The 24,193-nt window shown below is 49.0% G+C and overlaps 1 protein-coding gene across 1 annotated transcript; it reads right to left on the bottom strand.

Annotated features, from left to right (window-relative positions):
• Nucleotides 1–1,540: 1,540 nt before the first annotated feature.
• Il17d (interleukin 17D) lies at nt 1,541–21,280 on the bottom strand. Its single transcript, XM_027390473.2, is given in 4 exon segments — nt 1,541–3,694; nt 19,958–20,186; nt 20,189–20,252; nt 20,622–21,280. Coding segments are annotated over 4 exon segments (627 nt in total). The 5' UTR covers nt 20,637–21,280; the 3' UTR covers nt 1,541–3,375.
• Between the last annotated feature and the right edge of the window lie 2,913 nt (nt 21,281–24,193).

Here is a 24,193-nt window from a genome sequence, read left to right as displayed (position 1 = left end):
TGCTTAACCTCTGAGATATCTCTCCAGCCCCTTCCCTTCACTTCTAAAATCAGAGCTTGAGCCAGTTACTAAGAAACATCCTATTGTTGTGGTTTTCACTTTGCACTGATGAGAAAATAAACTAAGAAGTTTGGGTAAATGGCCTCTGAACGTGGAATTGCTGGTATTAGCCCAAAGTTGGTAGGTTGGTCAGTTGCACTGTGTTGTCTGGAGACAGTGTATCATAGTTATTGTCAGCTAGACACAATGGTGTATCTAATAAGTCAAGTTCTCAAGGCAGAGCTGTGTCCTGGCAGAGAGTCCAAGAATCCAACTATTGTTCAGTCCACGCAGCTGGATGTCTCAGTTACTCTTTGGCATACACCTGAATCCCGAAGAAGCAGGCTCTAATACTAGTGAAGGAATGTCTCAGCTTCAGGACCGATGAACTTACTAGTGGGGGTGAGGGCAAGCAGGCAAAAACCTAAAACTTTTCTCTCCCAACCCTTTATATAGGCTGCCACCCGAAGGTATGACCCAGATTTAGATGGGTTGTCTAAACACAAAAGATCTGGGGATGGAAAAGTCCTCAAGCTGGTACAGCAAGCACTTTAGTGACTGACCTATGTCCCCAGTCCTGCTTCAGGTTTTCTTTTACCTTAATACTTAGGGGAAGGCTATTAGATTTGTGAATTGGACACACTTAGAGATCAATAGCAGTAGATGATATAACAATTATAGCAATGGACTCTGATAAAATCCTGCACCTTGGACCCCCCATATTGAAAATATACAAAATAGGGTCTCTTTATTTTGCCTATTAACTATACTAAAATGATCCTCCTGCCTCAGTTTCCTACGTAGCTGTGACTGGAGGGTGTGCTACCACACTAACTTCAAGGCATTTTTTCCCTCCAATTTTTTTGAGACAGTGTTTCTCTATAGCCCAAACTGGCCTCAAACTCCCAGCAATCCTCTTGCCTTTTAGCCTGACACATGGTGGAATTATAACTGTGTATGCCACCACACTGGCTTCAGGGTCAATATACCAGGTCAATATGATATCATGACAGGTGACCTGAGAAAACAAGATCTTTTATCATTAAGTGACTCACAGGCAGGTAGCATATACAAAATGGAAACACTGGACAGACAGATAACTCACATTCCAGCAAGAAGTAGAATCTCAAGACTTCAAATATGTACAAAGATGTGTAGCCAGGCAGTGGTGGCACACACCTTTAATCCCAACACTCAGAAGGCAGAGGTAGGCAGATCTCTGTGAGTTCAAGGCCAACCTAGTCTACAGAGTGAGTTCCGTGACAGCCAGGGCTACACAGAGAAACCCTGTCTGGTGGGGAAAAAAAGAAAAGAAAAAAAAAAGTTAAACCCTAAGAATTACTTCTGCTGGGCGGCGGTGGTGGCACATGCCTTTAATCCCAGCACTCAGGAGGCAGAGGGAGGTGGATCTCTGTGAGTTCGAGACCCGCCTGGTTCCAGGACAGCCTTCAAAGGAGAAACCCTGTCTCGAAAAAGCAAAGCAAAGCAAAACAAAAAAGAATTACGTCTGGAGTTTTTCATTTAATATTTTTAGATCTCTGTTGACCATAATTGACACATAGGGCAAGACAGAACTGTCCCAGCACGTGATTATAAAAAGATCTTTGGTAGCCTGCAGAATACCTACCTCCATGCCAAGCAATGCCACAGAGTCCTCATGACAGAATTTCTTTGTTGGAAACATGCACCAAGAAAAATTTCTGGGGGCCGAGGAAGCAGATATGGTGCCTTCAGTATCAGGCCCTGCTCTACCACAAAGCCTCGGAACAAACCTGCCTGGCAGACCTGTGCAGCCATGTTCACTGTGTGAAGTAAGATGCTAAGTAGAGTAAAGGCCACTGAGCTCAAGCGGCTGTAAATCCTCTATTTGAACATTGTTTCTTTCTTTTTTTTTTTTTTTGTGGTGGGGAGGGGTTCTAGACAGGGTTTCTCTGTGTAATAGTCCTGGCTGTCCTGGAACTCTTTGTAGACCAGGCTGGCCTTGAGCTCACAGAGATTGCCCTGCCTCTGCCTTCCAAGTGCTGGCATTAAAGGTGTGCTCTTGTCTTAGTTTAAGAAAAGCACTTTTGTCTTGTCCACAGTTGTTGCCCAGGAGCTTGGTGACAGGAGTCGAGCATGTATTCCAGAGACACTGGGCTAGCTTCCTATTGTTATAGCACAGTGCCTGAGATGATCTGGGAAAATTTGTCCCTGGGCTCACCATTCTGAAGGTTCCAACTTAAGGTCAGGGGGACTCACTGTTTCGGGTCCTTGGTAGGTTTTCCAGATAGTGGCACCAAGGAGCACGTGACAGGCAAAACTGGTATAGGGTAAGTGAAGGAGATGGGTCCCATTGGGTACATCCCCAGTGGCCTAAGGACCTCTGTGAGGCTCTCTTTTTTTTTTTTTTTTTTTTTTTTTTTCCCTGAAAGTGAGTCAGGAGAGGGTGTGGCTCACTGGAAGAGATCCTACTTCAAATTTCCAAGGGTTTGGGTTTCCTCCCAACACTCCAAACAAATTCACCTAAGCAGACTCTGGAAAGAAATGAAATGCACATGGCCAGCATACCCTTCAGCTAGCATTATTTTAGTGAATTAGAAAGAACTTCTACAAATATACTCAGGGGAGACTTCTCACGTACACGAGAGTAAGGATTTAGCTCACAGTTTAATACCCAGAGTGAGGCCTCCACATGCTGGAGACTGGGCCCTCCCTCTTCCTCCTCAGGCTTGGCTTGATCCAAAAGCCCAAGCTGTGTGCTTGGAGCTCCCTGAGAACTGGCTAAGATATCACATTCCACCTCCTGCCATAAATTGAGACCAGTGGCTTCCAAAAGTGGAAGAACAACACCAAAACAAAACTGTGATAAAGTTGAGATCATCCATATGCTAAAGAACAAAGGAGGAGAGTTTGGTTTCTGGAACCTGGAGGCCCCTCAAATCCCTCTCTCTATTGACCTGAGAGGCCTTCAGGGCATAGATTTGGAGCACCCATTTCACCTTGGTGAGCCTTGGCAACAGGCTGAACTCAGAGACAGGGCACAATATCACCTAAAAGTTCATCTGCACACCACAATTACGGTGGAAAGAATCCTATTAGAGGAAAGCGGATGTTTATAATTCGCTTGTATGTCAAGGAAGTTTTAAAAATAACATGCTTGAGCTAAATTACTAATATGAAAATAGTTTCTGCCTCTATTCAAAATAGCCTTAGGTATGTAGTGTCTACTCTGAAAAATACAAATATATTTAAAGCTTATGTAGCTGTCCTTTAAGAAACAGTGGGCAGTGGTTGGGGTGGGGGGTGGTGTTGGGGGAACAGATGCTCGCAGGAAGCTGGGTGGTGCCAGTCCCTGCATCAGCGCCCCGCTGGCCTGTCGCTGGGCCCGAGCAGCAGCTTGGCTCCCGGCTTGTCCATGCTGGAGTTGGCGCTGTCCGAGGCCTTGTCGGGCTCGGGCACGCAGGTGCAGCCCACCGGAATGGTGACATAATGTTCGGCGTAGACTGAGCGGCCCCCGGCGCAGGCCGCCGTGCGGCGCAGCACTACCGCAGGGGAGTAGACAGGGGCACTGCGGAAGCGGAAGTCCTCCTCACCGAAGAGCCCGGTCAGGCAGCCGCGGCACAGGCAGTAGGCCTCAGGCAGGTACCTCGGGAAGCGAGCAGGGTCGTACGAAATCCTGCCAACAGAGCGAGAGAGTGAGGGCTGCGGCAGGAGCATCACCGTGAGTTCAAGGCCGGCTTGGGCTACATAGCAAGCTGGGCCAAATGAGGAAGACTGAGCAGGGTTGGGCCCGACGACGCATCCAGTAGTTAGCATCCTGCTAAGGGCCTACTTGGAACGGTTACACCACCAGGCGGTGAGCCCCGACCTAGAAAAGATTGCTCTACCATGGCACTTGACTGACCGCTGTCAGATTTGAGATGCTGGATGCAGCATGGACCACTATCCTAGAGCGTTTTTAAAACCACCCTGCGTTGGGGCTGGAGATCTGCTCATTGGTTAAGCGCACTGACTGCTCTTCCAGAGGACCTGGATTGAATTCCCAGCACCCACATGGTGGCTTACTGTAATTTCAGTTCTAGGGGACCCAACACCCTGACACCCTCAGACATACCTGCGTGTAAAACATCAATGCAGCTGTGTGGTAGTGGGGCATGCCTTGAGGAAGATCTCTGTGAGGCCTGCCTGGTCTACATAGTGAGTTCCAGGCCAGCCAGGAATACACAAAGAAACTGTCTCAAAAAACCAAGCAAGCAAACAAAACTAAAAACCACCAAATATATAAAAATAGGTAAATTATTTTAAAAAAACAAAACCCTACCCTGTGTCAAGGTCACTGGTACAACACGCAGGTGACCACTGTATTAGGACAGGACAGACCATACTCCTGGCTGCCTTGTCAACCCTGAGGAGCCATCTCTGTGATTTCCAAGTCCAGGCCTGCCAGGCTCTGATTCCAGTTCCTGCTGCACCTGTAAAGAAGGCCATTCTGCGTGTTCTCTAGATAAGCTAAAGCAGTAGCAGGGAACAGGACTGGCTGGCCAGGGACATTTAAAATTGAGAAAATCTTAAATTCCATCATTTTGATTTATCTCCAAGTCTTCCAAGTTTCAATTCAGATGCCAAATGTAAACAGCTCCAGGACAGCCTGTGGCCAAATCCTAGGAAGGCCATACGTTAGCTAGTGGCTCACTTAGAAACAAAAGCAACCACAGGACACAGCCTGCTCTCACAGCAGCCACCTACACAGCTGCAGAAACCCAGAGTGTCATCGGCAGGAACCCAGGACCCAGGACCCTTCTTGAATGTCTCCTTGCTGGGGGAAGCATTATCCCCATTGCTCATGGGACTTGTGTGTGCCTGCATCCATGTCCACTAATCTAAGCCTCTGGGACCCTGGCAGTCCCTTATGGGTCTGCTCTCTCCAGAGCCCCTCACACCCATCATCTATTAGCCTTTACCTTGCTGGTTAGCAGCAGAAGTGTGTGCCAGCATGGGAAGCAGCGAACAGTAGCCTGAGTCCAGTGAAGAGTAAGGCTATATGGAAAGTCCTTACCTAATTTCATACCAGGTTTTGCTAATTTGAGTTTTTTTTGTTTGTTTTTGTTTTTTTTTTAAAGATTTTATTTATTATGTATACAACATTCTGCTTCCATGTATATCTGCACACCAGAAAAGGGCACCAGATCTCATTACGGATGGTTGTGAGCCACCATGTGGTTGCTGGGAATTGAACTCAGGACCTCTGGAAGAGCAGTCGGTGCTCTTAACCTCTGAGCCATCTCTCCAGCCCGCTAATTTGAGTTTTTGTTTTGTTTTTCAGACAAGGTCTCACTGTATAGTCCTGGCCATACTGGAACTCTCAGTGTAGATCAGACTGGCCTCAAACTCACAGATCTGCCTGCCTCTGCCCCTTGAGTGCCAGGAGTGAGGTTGAGTGCCACCATACCAAAGCTTGAAATTATTTTTACTTTGTTTTTGTTTTTTGAGACAGAGTTCCTCTGTGTAGCTCTCGCTGTCCTGGAACTCACTCTGTAGACCAGGCTGGCCTTGAACTCAGAGATCCACCTACCTCTGCCTCCCAAGGTGTGGGATTAAAGGTGTGCATCACCACTGCCGGCCATTTGAAATTATTTTTAAATGAAGAGCAAAAAGAGAAATAGTTAGGGTTTCAATTGCTGTGAAGAGACACTATGAACACAGCAACTTTTATAAAGGAAAACCTTTCATTTGGGTGGCTTATAGTTTCAGAGGTTTAAGCCAGGAAACATGGCAGCATGCAGGCAGGCATGGTGCTGGAGAAGGAGCTGAGAGTTGATATTGATCTGCAGGCAACAGAAGTGATCTGCTTCACTGGGTGTGGCCTGAGCATATATGAGACCTCACACCTGCCTCCACAGTGATACTCTTCCTCCAACAAGGCCAACCCTGATCCAACAAGGCCACATCTCCTAATAGCCCCACTCCCTTTAGGGGCCATTTTCTGTTGGGGATGCATTTTCTTTCAAACCACCAGAAGAAAAAAATATAAAAAAAAAATAAAGTTTTTAAAACTCCCTGATGGTAGAGCCAGGGAAATCTAAGCCTGACTGAATACCGAAAGCCTCAGTGAATGAACTGTTGGTGTGTTGAGACACTGTGGATCTGCCTGGCAGTAAGTACCCTTGATATCTGGTGGTTTGCAGATAATGGAGACCGGCAATGGCCCTGGGTACCCGGGTTTGCTGGGAGAGGGTGTGTGTCCTGTTTCTAAGAGCACACAGGCCTGTGGAGAGGCAGGACCATGGGCACCAGGCACTGAGACCATAGTCACCTCCAGTGGAGGGTCTGGGAAAATTCCACAGGGACCTGGAAGATGTGGTTACAACACAGGCTTCTCTAAGCTGGGAGGTGGAGGAAGCTGCAGACAGAATGTAGTAACACACACCTGGACCAGAAAAGAGATGGCTGTTGCAAAAGGTATTATGGCTGGAGCAATGGTTGTCAACCTGTGGGTTGTGACCCCTTTGGAGGTTGCATATCAGATATTTACAATATAGTTCACAACAGTAGCAAAATCACAGTTATGAAGTAGCCATGAAATAGTTTTATGTTTGGGGTCACCACAACATGAGGAACTGTATTAAAGAGTCGCAGCACTAGGAAGCCTGACGCCCATTGGACTGGAGTGGTTATGTGTGAGGGTGAACTCAGGGGTGCTGGGGGCATGCCTGAGCATGTGCAGGAGAGGACTGTGTATAAGCATGTATGTGTGAACAAAAGCATGGGCAGAGGTTGGGTGTGACATATGAGGGCACACGTGTGAGTGTAAGAATGTTCCCGAGGACCTGTGTTGTAGATTCAAGGCTGTGTGAGCATGCTTGAATGTGTGAGCGTGCGAGATTGGGAATATGTTTGTGTGTGCTGAGTCTGTGATTGTGTGTGCTCATGTGTGTGGTGGCAGGCTAGGGATCTGGTGGGAGCCAGAGCAGAGGACAGGAATTTAATTACACAGCTCCCTGGATGGGGAAAAAAGACAGGCTACCCAGCATCCAGTGAGACTCCCGGAGAACCCAAGGGAACTCTCGGAAGACCTACTGAGACGAGGCGCTTCTCTTTGGCATATCTGTTTGACCTGAGACCATCATACACCCCTTTCAGTGCTAACCAGCATCCTGGGTGTCCTTCAGGAGCAGCCGACTCTCAGATGCCACTCTGGTTAGTTTTGTAGGTGAAACTGTTACTGCTTTGGTGCCTGGTGGCTAAAGGCTCATCCAACTAAAAATATCCACCCAGCACTCCAGGTGGCCCCAGACCAAACCTTTCCACTTCACCTTGAACCCTCTGAACTAGGGCCAGTGACAAGACACCCACATCCCCCAACCCACCTGCCACCTGGGACAGAATGAAGGAATGAACATGGGGTATTTTCAGAATGTATCTTTGAGACCTGGGTTGTTCCCTTGCCCAGGAGGGTGCTCGACATGGAGACTCAGATGTGCCACCCACTGCAGTGGTGTTCACTCAGAGTGACCAGCACTGCAGAAAGGCAAGCAGCCCCAGAGTTTATGGATGCCTAGCTTCCTGCCTAATCTGGAGAAATCACCAGCTCCATGGGAAAGAAAGAGCAAGGCCTCTGCAGGGACCCTTTCTCTTCCAAACATGGAAATGTAGCCCAGCAGAAACCCTGCCTGGCCTCCCTGGCCAGTCCCCCAATGTCTCTACTGAACACTGTTCTGTGCAAACTTGGCTCGGGACCTGCTTGAAACACATCAACTTTTCCCCACTGACGAGAATCTCAGGAGCGGCCCTGGCCCCGTGTGAAGTTTGGCTGGGGTGAGTGACAGCTGGTGGGGCTTAATCCAAGAACAAAGGACAAGTCCTCCAGAGATGATTAGAGGTGATGGAAGCTGAGCTCTTGGAGGAATGTAAGTGACAGCAGGGACAGAAAAAGAGCGCTGCCCCTGGGCCTGGACACGTAGGAAACAATTCTAAGCGGTTCCGGAGGTGGAGCTCAAAGAACAATGAACACGTTCCCAGGAGGAATCTGCCACCTGATGTGTGCATCTCAGGGCCAAGTGTAGCCAGGCAGCCACCAGCACAGTTTGCCTCTTTCCAAAACATATTTCCATTTCAAAGCAGCAGAACCCAAGGATGGCCGATTCTCCCCCGGGGCAACCCAAAAAGCTCCAACCCCAGGCACCAAGCTAAGGGGTCCTGACCAGAAGTCCCAGGCACCCATGAGTAAGTGGGGACCAAAATGGCCTCAGCAGCCTGAGTCAGCAGCACTGAGAGCCAGTGAGTTCAGCCCAGAAGACTTTCTAGAGAAGGCAGGGAGCGATCAGACAGGAGTCCTGGAAAGAAAACGTTGGTTCAGTCTAGTCACCCACCAGGGACCCAGAGCAGATTATCACTGCCGCCAGTTGAAGGGGATGGTTTGACAGGAAGGCCACTTTGCCAGCTTCCTGGGGGCCCTTTAGACCAGGCTTGAGTTTTGGAAAGGTCTTGGAAAATTCCCTCAAGTGAGTGTATTCGTTTAGTCTATAACATCAGCACATCTCTAACCAGAATCCCAGTGTAGAACTTAGCAAACGGATCCTAAAACTGACAGGAAGGAAAAGGCCACATTCCAGGGCAATGAGCGGGTGACTCTCCACCAGACTAGAAGTGATTAAAAGACGAAGGTAAGACCAAGATGGTGGTTAATCCCCAGGGGACAGCTAGGCACAAGCAGCTTCCCTCACTAAAAGCCGAGAACCCTCTGAAAAGGCCCTGTCAGTGCAAGCAAGACCGCCAACATGGGGCTTACAGAGTACCTGCAGCAGAACCAAGCAAGGCTCTTGTTTAAAATGAAGGCTCTGGCAGAGTGTGGTGTGTGACACACGGTCCATGCAGCACTCGGAAGGCTGAGGCAGGAGGACTATAAGTTGCAGTCCAGCCTGGGCCACATCAAGTTTGGGACCCTGTTTCCTGAGAGAGATGTGTCAATCATCCTGACTTATTCGTTATATAATGTACTCATGTATTAGAACCTTACATGGTGCTCATGAATATGCATAATTATTGTGCTAATAAAATTAACATATCTTAGAAGAAGATATGTTAATTATAATTTCCAGTCTTCTTGTCTGTTGTGGACTATTTAACTATGTAAAGGTGTCTTACATTTGCTTAATGATGTAAAGATGTGTTGCTTTGCCTGCTTAAGGCACCTGACTGGTCTAATAAAAGGCTAAAGGGCCAACCAATAGTTAGGCAATAGAGGGACAGGTGGGGCTGGCAGACAGAGAATAAGTAGGAGGAGGAATCTAGGCTCAGGAGAGGAGAGAAGGAAAGAACGAGGGAGTGAGAAAGATGTCTGGGGCCAGCCAGCCGGGCAGCTGCCAGACAGATATGGAGTAGGACATACAGAATGAAAGAAAGGTAAAAAGTCCAGAGGTAAACCATAGATGAAGAGAAACAGGTTAATTTAAGTTATAGGAGCTAGTGGGACAAGCCTAAGATAAGGCTGAGCATTCATAATTAATACTAAGTCTCTGTGTCGTGACTTGGGGGCTGGCGGTCCTCTGAGTATGCAGCCCTGTCCTCAAAGTCTAGCTATCTGCTCTGCTCACTTAAGCTGGGAGTCTTGAAGATGAGTCCGCAGAAATATGGCCGCCCTGAGCAACAGTGCTACAATTGCGCTGGATGGCTAACCATTGTTACCACGGACATAATGATAGCAGCTGGCGGCCAACAACTGGATGACAAATTTTCCCAGGGCCTTTTCTGTGTGACCAAACCAGCCCTAGACTGTTCTCCATGCTAACAGTAGTTCACACACAAGGTCACTATAACCCAAGCGTGGGCAGGGCCATGGAATGGCTATGGGACTTAGTTGTGCTTCATTGGAGACACATAAGCGAGTTTTTTTAAAAATAGTCATGCTCTTCCCTCACCCCTAGAGATTCTGAATTAATTGCTCTGGAGTGAGGCCAAGATGTTGTCATTTTTAAAAAAGCTTCCCAGATAATTCTCACAGATAGCCCTGAGGTGTTTGGTCTCCACATTTAAGAAAAGTAATGAAGCCAGACCTAATGATGCACACTTGCAATCCCAGCATTTGGGAGGCTGAGGCAGGAGGATTGCCACAAGTCTGAGGCCAGCCTGAGCTATGTAACAAGACCCTGTCTTAAAACAAAAAGAAGTAATGAATTATGAAGGTTTGAGGGCTGGATGCCTCTCCATGGTACAGTGCTAACCTCATATAAGAGTGGCTTTAGGCTCCACTCCCAGCATTGGGGGTTTAAAAAAAAAAAAAAAAAAAAAGGATTTGTAACCTTCTAATCTTCCATTTTCCCTTTGGAGCTAGCCTTCCCTCCAGCTGGGGTGGGCCAGAGTCACCACACTATAGGGAAAATCTCCCTGTATATAAACTACTTACTGTCCAGGGCTCCAGGACCTGGAACAGTGGGCTCTGTAGGATAAGCAGGGGGTAACTGGGGACACTGGAGGCTACAAACAGCTTTCCTCTAGGGGGAAGCTGTGGCCAGCAGGCCCATCAACTCCACCCTCCTTCCATTTGCTAAGGCCCCAGGGAGCCAAAGAGCTTCAGTGTCTGCTGCCAAGAAGCTCTGAGAAACACTTCTCTGGCCCCTAGAAGAAACCACGGTGCATTTCTCATGAAAGAGCACATGGAAAAATTCGGCAGGAATTGCAGCAGTCCTGACCAGGACATAGATCCCCATGGGATTCACCTGGCCAAGGACAGTTAGAGGTCTGTCCTGCTCTAGCTGCTGCCATCTGAACTTGGCAGAGCTGAGGTTGAGCCTGGGGCAGCTCCAGAGCAAATGTGGCTCTTCTGCCAATAAAGCATGCTCAGGGCTACTAGCAGCAGGAAGGCTCACCTGCCCACCCCCCCTCTCACACTCGGGAAAACGGCCGCGTGGTCTGTGGGTACTTAGCATCCATTCCCACACCTGGTACATAGTGATGGTCCAACCTGGGAATCCACTTGGTCTGCATAAAACATATTCACCAAGTGACCAAGCCAGAGGACAGAGTATTAGGAAAGAATTTGGAAGATCCTGGTGGTGGCAGTGGGTCTTGCACAAGAAGGAAATGGAATGAGAACGACAGCCCAGATTTCTCGAAGGCTTTCATTCTTTTGTCATGGCAAATGTGACACTCGGAGCAGCTGGGAAGCATCTCTTCAAAGGAAAAACTCACTCATGCCCACAGGACAGCTTGGCTGTCCGGGGAAGCTGTAGAATGTGGGTCCAGAGTCATCTTTGATGTTCCCGACCTTGGAACAATGGGGGAGGCAGTCTGGGTGTGCGAGGGAGGAGCCCACCTGGCCCAGCCAGCCAGCTGTCACCACGGAGGGGCAGTTCACATATACTAGCCTGGCCTCTTCAACTCTAAGAGTTCCTGATATTGTCTCCTTGACAACTTAGTAATTTGGGGAGATGTGTCCTCTCTTTCACCTTCTTAATGTGCCATCTGTGGGGGACAGATATCAGAAGGAATGTCACTTCGTGGCCTGTGTGCGACTGCCCGCATTTGCCCAAATCCTTCTGTTGGCATGGGCACACACATTTTATTCAGGTGAGGAGCGCTGAAAGAGGTGTCCAGAGAGTGAAATATTGTCATCCACCCTGGCAGCACTCTGCATGCTAAAGTAAAGCCCGGGCCCTGGGGAGCAACCAATCATCAAAGCTGAGGGTAATCCGGGAACAATGCTCCATGACAATGTGTTTATTTTTATTCCTTGACAGGTGATAGGTGCAGCAGAGCTGGCTGTATTCTGAGCAGCCCACTGGGGGGAAGTCAGCTCTGTACTTGAGCAAAGTCAAGGTCACTTGTCCATTGTGTACATATATAACACTTCTTAGTTAAACTGCTTGGGAAAAACAAGTTAAGTGTGCCTGCCTCCTTTCCTACAGGGACCAACAGGGAGGAACAATATCGTGGAGACTCCCAGCCAGACCCATGGCGTTCTTTCTGCTCAGGCGTCTGCCCCTTTCCCCACGTCACTCCCTTTTTTCTTAACAGAACACTATCCTGATAAGCTGGTGTGGGAAGCTCACAGTGGCTTGTCCAGTACATCAGATAAAACAGAATCCTAGAAGACGGAGGTTTGTGACATTGTCATAAGGCCATTTGGAGTAACCCACAGGTATGAAGCAGAGGCACAGTTAAGAGTGACATTACTAAGGAAAAACTTGCTTATGAAAGGACTGCCATCCCAAATTCCAAAGAGATGAGAGTCGCTGGGCCACCATTCGACAGGATGCTTGCCCTGTGCTGCCCCCTGTTGGCCAGAGTCACCTCTGCAAGGAAGGATGGATCCCTGGGCCTGGGCCTCTGATCTGTTTGCAGATCTCTTTGTACTGGAACCTTGGCCCCAATTTGAAAATGCATAAAGGTGGGAGGGTGTGTTTTTAAAAGGCAAGTATGAATCTTTTTAAAGGCTAACCACCGTGGGCATAGTTTCCTCTAACATTAAACTGCAGACTCCCCCCAAACCCTTATCTAGTAGATACCTGAAATGTGCTTCCCCATGTTTGAAACTTCAGATTGCTTACAAATTAAAGTTTAATGTATAACTATGGTACTCTAGGTTAACTAAAATAAAACAGAACAGTCAATACTATAATAAAAGTTATATGAATCTCAACATCTAATTATGCTGTATTTACCCTTCTCATGAGATGACCCAACGTCTATAGGAGATGAAGTGAGCAAGGTGTTATGTCATATCACTGGTGATTACGCAAGGGTCACCTGCACACAGCATGGCAGTACCTGGATGTCCCTATGATAATTAAGATGGCTAGTGAGTGGCTGTCGAGAGGGCAGCATGTGCAGTGTGGATAGCTCATGTCTCAGGAAAGACAAGGTTTCATGACATTGCTGAGATTGTCTGCATTTTACAGTTAGTCTTTTCACTTGACTTTTTATAACTGAAGTCACTGAAAAGGAGGTGAAGGCAACAACAGTCCTCTTGATTTCTTTACCTTTCTCTAATGTTCACTTGTTTGATGTCTGAGACAGGGTAATGCTATGTAGTCTAAGAGCCTCGAAAACCTGATCCTCCTTTCTCAGTGTCCTGAATGCTGGGATGGCAGGTGTGGGCCACACCATCTTGTTGCCTCTGAGGTGCACTCGGGGCCAGTGGCTCCCCTTGTTCCTGGGTGGGCTGTTAAGGCCCTGTTAACATTTGGTGGGTAAATATGACCTCAGGCTGCCATTTGGGGAAGATGGAGCAACTAAAGGACAGTTTACAGGGTTACTTAGATGAGTTATTCTATGAGTTCTAAGCCTTTATAAATGCAACACCCACAAAGAGCAGGCCACAGCTTGTCATGGCCCAAGGTCACTCTGAATGCCCAGGCCATCTCTGGGCAGGTAGCCTTGTCTGCCCACCAGTACAGTAACTGGAGACCACATGAGCTGCGCTGGTACATTTAGGGAGTAGAAGTTTCTCCCCACACTGAGACTATGCCATGCACCTATGGGCAGAGGCTGAGGTGGCCCTTTAATCCCTTGCTAAAGTTATACCTTGACACATCCTGGTGGCCTATATGTAACAGACATATGTTTTGTTTTTTGAGACAGGGTTTCTCTGTGAAATAGTCCTGACTATTCTGGAACTTGTCTGTAAATCAGGCTGGCCTCGAACTCAGAGGTCCACCTGCATCTGCCTCCTAAGTGCTGGGATTAAAGGTGTGTGTCACCACTGCCTGGCTCTGTGTGTCTTTTTTTTTTTTTTTTTTTTTTTTTTTTTTTGGTTTTTCGAGACAGGGTTTCTCTGTGTAGCTTTGGAGCCTATCCTGGCACTCTCTCTGGAGACCAGGCTGGCCTTGAACTCACAGAGATCCACCTGCCTCTGCCTCCAGAGTGCTGGGATTAAAGGCGTGCACCACCAGCGCCTGGCTTTTATGTCTGTTTTTAAGTCACCTGTCCTCCCCAACCTTTGCTCTCAGTCCTGTTCCACCAGGACATTTGAAGAGATGGTGAGGCCACCCCCCACCCCCACCCCCCACCCCCACCCCACTCCCCACCCCCTACCCCCACAGGCTGGTGTGGGGCAGCCAGGGTGTCCAGGACAGGGTGGGCTATGGAGAGAGTCCTCACAGTATACCTGCTATCTGAGGTATGTGGGATTTCTTCCAGTGGAGAACTCTGGAGGCAAACTTTGAACTTGAAGTTGCCTTGGAAAGAGGGAAAATCAGGGACGTATGGACTCACCCCAGAGTGTTGCCACAGAACACTGGAAAGGGATTAAAGGGGTCACCCCAGCATCTGCCTACAGGCCTGTGTCGAATCTACTTGCTGTTGGCCACCAAGAGTCAACAAATCTTGTTTATTGTTAAATAAATGTAGGTGTAGGCTTAGAGTCTTGTGTATGTACTTCTATAAAAAAGTAACTAAGCCTAAAAATAAACTATTTTTGCATTATTCATATCCTAGAGAAAATATATTTTTTAGTCTACTACTAGAAGAATAAACAAGCTAAAATTGCTTAGAGTACTGACAGGTGTTTATCCTTGGGGTGTCATCATACAAGCTGCTGTGTCTTTAAACTTTAATAAACGCCAGTGTCCCAGCAGTGGATTTCTAAATATATTAATCTGCTATTTAAAAATCTTCCTGAGCAATCAAGTTGATTTATTTCTGGCTTTTTTGGGGGGAGGGGTTTGAGACAGGGTTTCTCTGTGGCTTTGGAGGCTGTCCTGGAACTAGCTCTTGTAGACCAGGCTGGTCTCAAACTCACAGAGATCCACCTGCCTCTGCCTCCCAAGTGCTGGGATTAAAGGTGTGTGCTACTACCGCCAGGCCTAGCTTTTTTGTTTTTTTCAGTCTAACCAGGGAGCATTTTTGTTTTTTAAGCAAAAGAGAAACAGATACATCATGCTACAAAGGTAAATGACAAAATATTTTTATGCTCTGGGAGATGAATGCTGCTTTTCTAATCACACACTGAGCCCCGCCAGGTGGGTGAAGTCACTGGTGTCCAGTATCCTAGGTCTACTGTTTTGGGTTTGTCACCTGGCAACAATCTCTTAATGTCCAAGCTGTGACGTCTTCAGAGCTCAGCCCAACCATGGAGTCACAGCGCTTTGAAAACCAAGCCTTAATGCCCATAGCACCCTTTCGTGAGCCCCCAGCCTTTATGAGCAAACAAGCCCCTCACACCAAGGGTCAGTGCTTGTCTCAAAAGCCCAAGCTGCAGTTCTGTGGCATCTGCCTTTTCCTCAGGGATGAGAGACCTCTCCTCTCTACATTGAACAAAGAAAACATCTTCAGTAGGCACAGTAGCACAGGTCTGTCATTCCAGATATTCAGAGAGCTGAGGCAGGAGGATCATGTAAGCTCCGGAGTTTGAGACCAGCCTGAACAATAGAGTGAGACCCAACTCTTAAAAAAAAAAAAATGTAGCTGGGTGTGGTCACATGAACCTTTAGTTCCAGCAATCTATGAGTTCCAGGCCAGCTGGGGTTATATATTGAGACCCTGACTCAAAAAAGAAAGAAAAAGTACCATTATGCATGTATTATGTCAATTTCTCTTTCATCACAAAAGTGACTGTGTGCTGGTTCCTTTTCCCTTGAGGAATGCGGACTGATCTTACGTGATCTAAATGCTACCCCTCCCCCCTCTCAATAGCTCTTTTATACAACTAACTCACTGTCTATTCGTGGACATTGTGATGCCTTCCGACCTTTGCTGCTACAGCAATGACTGATATACTTACTAATAGTCATTTGGCATGTGGACACATGGGTCTGCAGGAGAAACACTGGTTGGTTGAATCTTTGGGTCAATTGCATATAAAGTTTGAGACTGAGTCTGCACAGGTGTGCACCTGCAACTACTGGAGAGATGCAGACAGGAGATCACTTGAGCCCAGAGCTTGAAGGCAGCGATTTTTTTTGATAATTACAACCCCATTTCCTCCTTTCCAAGTCATCCCAATTCACACGCCTCCACTACTCCAGGACTCTGGCTTCCTTCTCCCTCCACCTTTCTGAAAGCAGCCCGATGGCACTGCAAAAAACAAGGGTTCTCACCATGATTTCCACATGTGTTTTGCTCGCTTGATTGCAGTATGCAGCTCTTCACCTGGAGAGATCTGGCTTATGTGACTTCCCTTCCTTGAATGTGCCCTGACCTTGGCCCATCTTCCCTTGATGTCACGGCTTTAATGGTTTGTGGTAGCTCTTTGGGAAAGGAGCCCTCTGTCACACAGGTTGCAAATATTTCTCTCCCTGGCTTGCCCTGTACTCTAGGTTATTTTGCCAAGACGACACAGCATGTAATTATATAACTGAATTTCTTAATCTTATCTTTTATGTTGTCTGGGACTGTGAGCTGCTAAACAAGCCTCCTCCACACCAAGATTATAAATAAAATGGCTCGTGTTTTTCTTCCTCTTTGTGGCCTTATTTTTTTTTACACTTAAATCTTCGAATCATCTGGAATTTGTTGTCACATAGGAGTGAGATCCAACCATATTTTCTTCCAGCTGGAGACCCAGCTGTCCTGAAACCATGATCACCATTCCCCAACACAGAAGCCTGCTGACAGTTCAGTGCCTGCCTTAAAGCGTCTCTTCCACCTACAGTGATCTTTCCTGTGCTGTGGTATTTCCAACTCTGTTTTCCTACCCATCTTCCTTAGCATTCTGCTTTGCCTATAGGAATACGGTCATTTCAGTCCTCCATCCCCATAGGGAACAGCTCTGGGAAACTAGGAGAAAAGCAAGCTCCCCAGACACTCAGATCCCATATATACAACAATGCTGAATTTGCAGAGAACCTATGCATACCCTCCTGTAGATTTCAGCCATCTCTACATGCCTGACATAGCCATGCTCTGTATGCTACTGCACCGTGTTGCTTAGGGAGTCACAATGAGAAGACTGAAAATCCGGCACAGATGCAAGCTCTCTCACATACCCTCCACCTGCAACTGGTTGGCTCTGTGGATGCAGAATCTGCAGATCTGAGGGAGGCTGAGTGTGTCACCTCTGCAGCTGGTGCCACTCCGACACCTGAGCTGCTGGGATTTGGAGGGATCACTTCCATTCAGGCCACCAGGGTCTTCAGAAGTCCCTTTTCCAGCTCTCTCACAGATGAGGCTCTGTAGTTTCTGGACAGCACCTTTTCTATCCTCCTCAACTCAGGAGGTGAGTGACAAAGCAGGGAGTGCACAGAGAAGCAAGGAAACAGGGCCAGCTTCAACTGTCAGCACCTGCAGCAATGGCCCAACACGATCCCCTAAAGCCTAGCTTCCTTCTAATCAGGATAAGCTACCTGAAGGGAACGGCAAAGGACAGATGGGGATAACCCCAAGGACAGCTCAGCAATGCTGCTAAATACTGTGGAAGAGGATGAACAGGGGCCTGAAACTATCTGATCTGGCTAGTGGCAGATGGGAGCAGCCCCACAAGATCCAGTTACCCCAAGTATAGGGGCTCACCAACCACTTCTCTCCCTTCCTTCTCCCTGCTTTCAGATGTGGCCACGGAAGACACAAGTGTCGGCCTGCAGCAGGAACAGCTTAACCTAACTTTCCATGTAGGATGATGGAGTGGAGAACTCCCAACTCGTTCTCCAGCTTTGCTTTCTTGTCCGTGCTGGCTGTCCATCTCAAAGACTCAACAAGCATAAGACTTAACTCCATGTGTCCTCTTCAAAACCTATTACATTCTGTGCTCTACAGCCTTGGCAAGGGCCATAGGAGACAGGTCTCCAGGGGGCTTAAGACTTGCTGTGTATTACCTGTGTATATGTGAGCCTGGAGTGGCCTTTAGACCAGCCTGAACTCCAGCACTCTTTCCCTGAAGAGCTAGGATGTGTTACAGAGGGTGCCCCCATATGGAACAAATTCCATGTGGCTGGAATTGTAAGAAGGAATGGACCCCAGGTGAACTTGGGGGCTGGAGAGATGGCTCAGCCATTAAAGGCTAGGCTCACAACCAAAAACACAGGTGAACTTGGCCTGAAGAGCAGCCAAGTCAAGGGAGGGTCTAAACTTCAGCTTCCCAGGGCAGCCTGAGGAGCTGGGTAATTGGAGGGGGGGAGGGTACAGTTTAAGGGAACTGACAAAATCAGCCCCAGGTGACCCAGGACATAGTTCACACCCTTGTTGCTCCCTCCCTCCTACTGCTCAAGCACCCACCCACCCAGCTCTTCCCACTGTGCTGCCTCAGCTGAGGCCCTCACTGGCATTTGCTGCCCCATGCCTGTCAGGCACCGCATCCCTCACTGGAACCTGCTGCAGTTTGCGTCTTAAGTGTCCTCCCCAAGGCAAAAGCTTGCTCCTCAGGGTGCTGCGATTGGAAGGTTCTGGAGCCTTTGAAGGTGGGGCCCAGCTGGAGGCCTTTAGGTCACTGAAGTGTGCTCTTGAAGGAATGTGGGGCTCTCATCCCTTCCCCTTTCTCCCTTTTGTTTCCTCTGCCACACGCCCCTGAACCACTGCCACCTGGCACCGCACCAGAGCCTAACAGCAATAGGTCTGCCTGATCATGGACTGACATCTGTAAAACCGAGCCAACCCTTTCTTTTCAGTCCTTTATCTCAGGTATTTGCTGTTTTTACTTATTTTGTATATGAGATGCTAATCTTGTCTATGGAGGTCAGAGGATACTCCCTGGGGTCTTTTCTCTCTACAGTGTGGGTTCTGGGGGTCCTTAGCCTTGCCAGCAAGCACCTTTATCTGCTGAGCCACTTGTCGGCCCAGGTATTTGTGACAGCAATGGCAACCGACTAACAATATCCTCTCTGGAATAAAAGAGTGGGTGGTCATATTGCTGAGTGCAATTCCAGCACTCAGGAGGATTCCATGAGTTCGAGGCCAGCCTGGTCTACAGAGAGAGTTCCAGGACAGCCAGGGATACACAGAGAGAACCTGTCTCCAAAACAAAACAAAACAAAACAAAGCAAAAACATGCACTGGGATGGGAAGCAGCTCAGTGATGGGACAGGCCTCCTTCTCCAGCACAAGGCAAACAAACATCTTCCGGCATCCAGCCCCCATCAAGGGGCTCTCATCTATCATGCAAATCTTTCTCATCTTCAGGGCAGTGTGAGGGCTCCCTCTTGTGCCTTCTGACCTGAGCACAGGTCCCTGTGGCCCCACTCACTGCTGCGCAGCCTACGCTTCTCTTTGGCATGCTTTTCTTTGGACACAACGCCTATCCTCCATGCGTCTAGAATGTCACTTTCACTCTCAAAAAGATGTTCTTTCCCTCCCTCAACTTCAAGCTACCACACACTGGACGCTGTGCTAGTCACCTCATGTTAGGTCCCTCATATTGCAGTTTCCTCAGACATCCTCTCAGAGGGTGTGCCTCCTAGCTCTCAGCGCCCAGCACCTCCAGACCACACTCCCACAGGCCTCCTGTGCAAAACCCCTCAGGAATTAATAAAGGGTCATTTGGCTTGGTCCCTCACGATGTATCTGGTAAACACTAGGTGCTCAGTTGGTATTTATTGCATAACAAATGCAGGAAGCGCTGGCAAGAGGGAGCAGCATTTCTTAGAAGAACCTGACAGACCTCTGTAGAGACCAACCAGTCCCGATTTAGTTATCCCATCTCCTCCCTCTCCTGGCTTCTCCCAGAGCTCACCGACCAGCCGACACCAACCCCACCTGTGCTGCCTCCTAGGCTCATCCCAGTGGTTCCACCCGGCCCCACCCGTCAGTGCCGCCACGCCCACCTGCTACTCAGACCCCGCCCCTCAGGCTCCAGGCGGCCCCGCCCCATCCCGTTAGTTTCTCCGGATCCCCATCAGGACCTGTCCCTCAAGTACGGTCCGCCTACACCTCAGGCTACGCCCCTCCCGCGGGCCCTGCCCGGCGCTGGCTCCACCCGGCCCGTCCGCCCCGCCCTCCCGGCCCCGCCCCCACCGACTCCACCCTGCCCCACCCACCTGTCCCGCAGGCCCCGCCCCGCCCCAGGCCCGCTCACCTGTACGCCCAGGGCGAGACGCTGCGCAGGTTGGTGGGCGGCCGGAAGCGGCGGTCGGCGGGCCTGCCCCCGGCGGGGCAGCTGGCGTTGCGCGCCTGCTCGCGCGGCCCGAGCTGCAGCGTGTGGTGGAAGGCGCTGAGCACGCCGACCGCCAGCCGCCCGTACAGCTGCTCCAGGAGCTCCTCCGGCCGGTCCGCGCAGTCCCGCGGCCGCGCGGGGCGCCGCCCGTCCTCAGCGCGCCGGCCGCGCCGCCCGGCGCCAGGGCCAGCAGGAAGCCGACCACGAGCGTCCAGACCTGCGGCGGGACAGGCCGCGCTCAGCGTCGCGGGACCCGCCCGCCGCTCCGCACACCGTGAGGCCCTGCCCGAGCATGGGCGCCGCGCGGGCCGGCCCCCGAGCGCCGTCCCCGCCCGCCCGCCGCCCTCGCGGCCCCCGGGGCCCGGCCCGCCGCCGGCCCGCGCGCCCCGGCCCCCGCCGCCGCCGCCACCCCGAGCCGGAGCCCGCGCGGGGGGCGGGTGCGGGGCGCGCGTGCACGTGTGCGTGTGCCTGCCGGGCTGCTGCGCGGCGGGCTGCGAGTGCCTGTGAGACGCCCGCCTCAGCCCCGGCCTCGGCCCCACCCGGCCCCGGCCATGCCCTCGCCGCCGGGACCCCCGAGGGCACTCACCGGCGTCCCCAGCATCGCGGCGCTGCAGAAACGCTTTCCAGACTCACTAGGAGGGGGGCTGACGGCTCGTGAGCCAAGTAAATAAAGGCGCCACACACGCGGGGCGTGTGGCCTGCGGGCTGGGTGTCGCCCCCACAGAGGTGGACTGGCGCGGTCCGCCCGGCTGAAGGAGGGAGGAGGAGGAGGAGGTGACTGGCCTCGACGTCTCGGCACCGACCAGAGGGGCGGGCGGCGGGGATGCGGGCGGGAGGCCGACTTTGGCTCAGAGGAAACGGACTTCTCTAGGCGTTGAAGCTGCCCGGGAACTGTTGGACAGGCCACTTGGAAATGAATGGACTCAAGCCTACAAGGACTCTTCTCCGTGGGACCGCGTCTTCTGGGATTTCATAGTTCGAAGAATTATATTAGAGATTAAAAAAAAAAAAAACCAACAACCAAACGTTTATGTTCTGTGAGGCTAGAGGAAACTGCTTTCCCCTAAATACTCATAAAATGATTCGTGCCTCCTATTCAGCTAAAGGCAGAGTAATAAATACCCTCCCCCACCTGACACACGGCTTTAAGTGGGAATCTCTTGGTCTAGTTTTACAGTGGTGGTGAACTCAACCATGATATTAATTGTGTGAACAGACGTGTAAAGCGAGCCTAAAGTTCTGTGAATTAATTAAGGGGAATCAGCTCAAATGAAGGACTGTATTGTGTTTCCGGATCTCAAGAGAGCTTGCTCACCTACTTGTTCATTCTACAAATATGTCTTGCTTGCCAGGCGTTCAGCTAATGAGTACAATTACTTTTGAGCACTATGCTTTGAGAATAAAAACAAATGGTTGAGACAAGCTGGAAGCTTTTTGAAAGTGTGCAAAATAATAATTTTGATTCCCTAAAATGGCTTGCAGCTTTGGGTTTTAACCAAATTGTAAACCACTTGTTAAACTGCATTTCAGTTATGCTGTGCAATAAAACACTTGCCTTCGATGTTTTAAAACTAAAATGCTTTGTAACTGCTTTACTGCTGAAAGTCCCTCCAAACCTTACAGGTTAAAGCAATTTACAGTTCTTAGTAAACACACATCTGGGCTTACGAAACACTTCTGCCTAGCACATAAATTGTTAACGTCTCCTTACTAGTAAAATGGGAATAAAGACATTGGCACTCAAATAGTGCTTATTTTCTGTTTGAAAAACAGTGTAGGAGTATTTCAGGATCGAGCTTGTCATTATCAGAGTCCCATGGAATTACTCACCACATCCTGTTACAGCATCCTTTCATGCTCATAGTGACAACGGGCCAGTCAACAAAGTACCTTCCAAGGTCTGATCACTGGACAACTTATCACCTCCCAGGTTACCTTTAACAGTTTTCAGTTTGTGGAAGGTCCCAGTTACTGAAAACATACACCGATTTGAGCCCAAGATTCATTCATGATTAAATAAGTGGAGCAAAGCTTAGGAACAGGTGCAGATTGAAATAAGTTCTTTCCAGATCCCAGCGTTTTGTGAAGATACAAGAAGCATGTTAATAATTAGTCCAAACTTGGGGCTGGGGAGCTGGCTCAGTGGGTAAATGGGCTTAATGTTCAACACTGGTGGGCCGAGTTCTGTCCCTGGAACCCAAGTAAAGGTGGAAGGAGAGAACCCACTCCACAAAGTTGTCCTCTGCCACCCCATACACATCATTTCACACACACGATTAAAAAAAAATTTAAAGATGAATCCAGTTAAGAGCACTGTCTACTCTTGCAGAGGACTTGTGTTTGATTCCTGAGCACCCCGATGGTGTCTCACAACATCTGTAACAACAGTTCCATGGGATTGACACCCTCTTCTGACCTCTGAGGACACCTGGTACACATATGATGATGCACAAACACACATGCAGGCAAAACATTTACAAACATGAAACTAAATAAAAATTAAAAATTTAGTCTAGATTGAATACATGCTGATGGGAAGAGAGCTAACTCAGTTAATCTCACTGTGTCCCTCAGGTGAGTGTTGCATGTTGGGCATTCATTACTGACACTAGTATATTGTGTAGACTTAGATTGATGTTTTCTCTTTCATCCCCTGCTTCGCTCAGCTATCCAAAGTTCAGCAAAGCTGCAAGATAGCCTGGACCAACCTTTGAGGTGCCCACAGATGCTAGAAGAGAGCATCATGTTTCCTGGAACTGCTGTCACAGTTGGGTTGTAAGTGGCCTAATATGGGTGCTGGGAACTGATCCCTGATCCTCAGCCAGAATGATGGGCACTGTTAACTGCTGGGAGAGAGTCTAAGTCATTATTTGTGCTGTAACTCCAAAGCCAATGTGTGATTGGCTATTTCCAAACTGACCTTGGATTCTGAGTAAGGAGCATATGCAAAAAAATATTCTCTCCTCAAATTCTCCCTTGTGCGGCTGCTCCTTTATTCATGGGTAAGTCTAGCACCTGGATCTTGCATTGTTTTTGCTGCTTGATCCTGCACCATCGGGCTGCACAATAGCACCTGGTTCTGAGTGCCCACTTGATTTTTTGTCTTTCCCCAACTTGTCTGATCTCAGCTATTGAATTCAGGGATACCTGACCACATCCCAGTATCTGATTCCAGCATCCAGGTATGCTCTGTTCTGCACTTCTCATCTGTCTTCAAATCATGCCACTCTTCATTGGCATTCCACTCTCTATTCCTCACTTACCTTGTCTAGCCTAGCTTCCTGGCTCATCTTTCTTATCATAGTCTTTTATTTATTTTTTGTAAGATTTATTTATTTACTATGTATACAGTGTTCTTCCTGCATGCCAGAAGAGGACATCGGAACTCATTACAGACAGTTGTGAGCCACCACGTGGTTGCTGGGAATTGAACTCAGGACCTCTGGAAGAGCAGCCAGTGCCCTTAACCTCTGAGCCATCTCTCCAGCCTTGATGTGCTTTTCTTCTGCAGTACTTGCCTGCACTAATCCAGCTCTTAAAAAGGAGAAAATTACATATGGGCTGGGGAGATGATTCAGCCAGTAAATGCTTGCTATACAAGGCTGAGGACCTGAGTTCAGTCCCTTGGAATTCATGTAAAAAAGCTGGAACTAGCATTTGTCTCAGATTAGCATTTTTCCCCCCCTGGCTTGGAGACGTATCCCCCAAGGTCCATGTATTCAAGGCAGGTCACTGGGGCTGTGTCCTTGAAGGGGTTCCAGTCTTTTCCTGTGGCTCTGGGTTACCCACCAGGTGAATGGGGGCTGTTCTGTCACAGTCTTCTGCCATGATGTGCTAAACAGTGCTTTCTTAGTATTCTGTTTCTGTGAAGAGACACCATGGCCATCACCACTCTTTTTTTTTTTTTCCTCCCTGAGACAGGGTTTTTGAGTGTAGCCTTGGCTGTCCTGGAACATACTCTGTAGACCAGGCTAGTCTCGAACTCACAGAGATCTGCCTGCCTCTGCAACTCTTATAAAAGAAAGCATTTAAATGGGCTGGTTTACAGTTTCAGAGGTTTAGTCCATTGTCATGGCAGGCAGCATGGTGGCACACAGGCAGACATGGTGCTGAAAAAGTAGCTGAGAAATCCATAGGAAAAGAGATACTAGGCTTGGA

This window comes from Cricetulus griseus, assembly GCF_003668045.3.
Source record: "Cricetulus griseus strain 17A/GY chromosome 1 unlocalized genomic scaffold, alternate assembly CriGri-PICRH-1.0 chr1_1, whole genome shotgun sequence".
Classification (NCBI taxonomy): Eukaryota; Metazoa; Chordata; class Mammalia; order Rodentia; family Cricetidae; genus Cricetulus; species Cricetulus griseus.
This window is presented reverse-complemented; position numbering and strand designations above follow the sequence as displayed.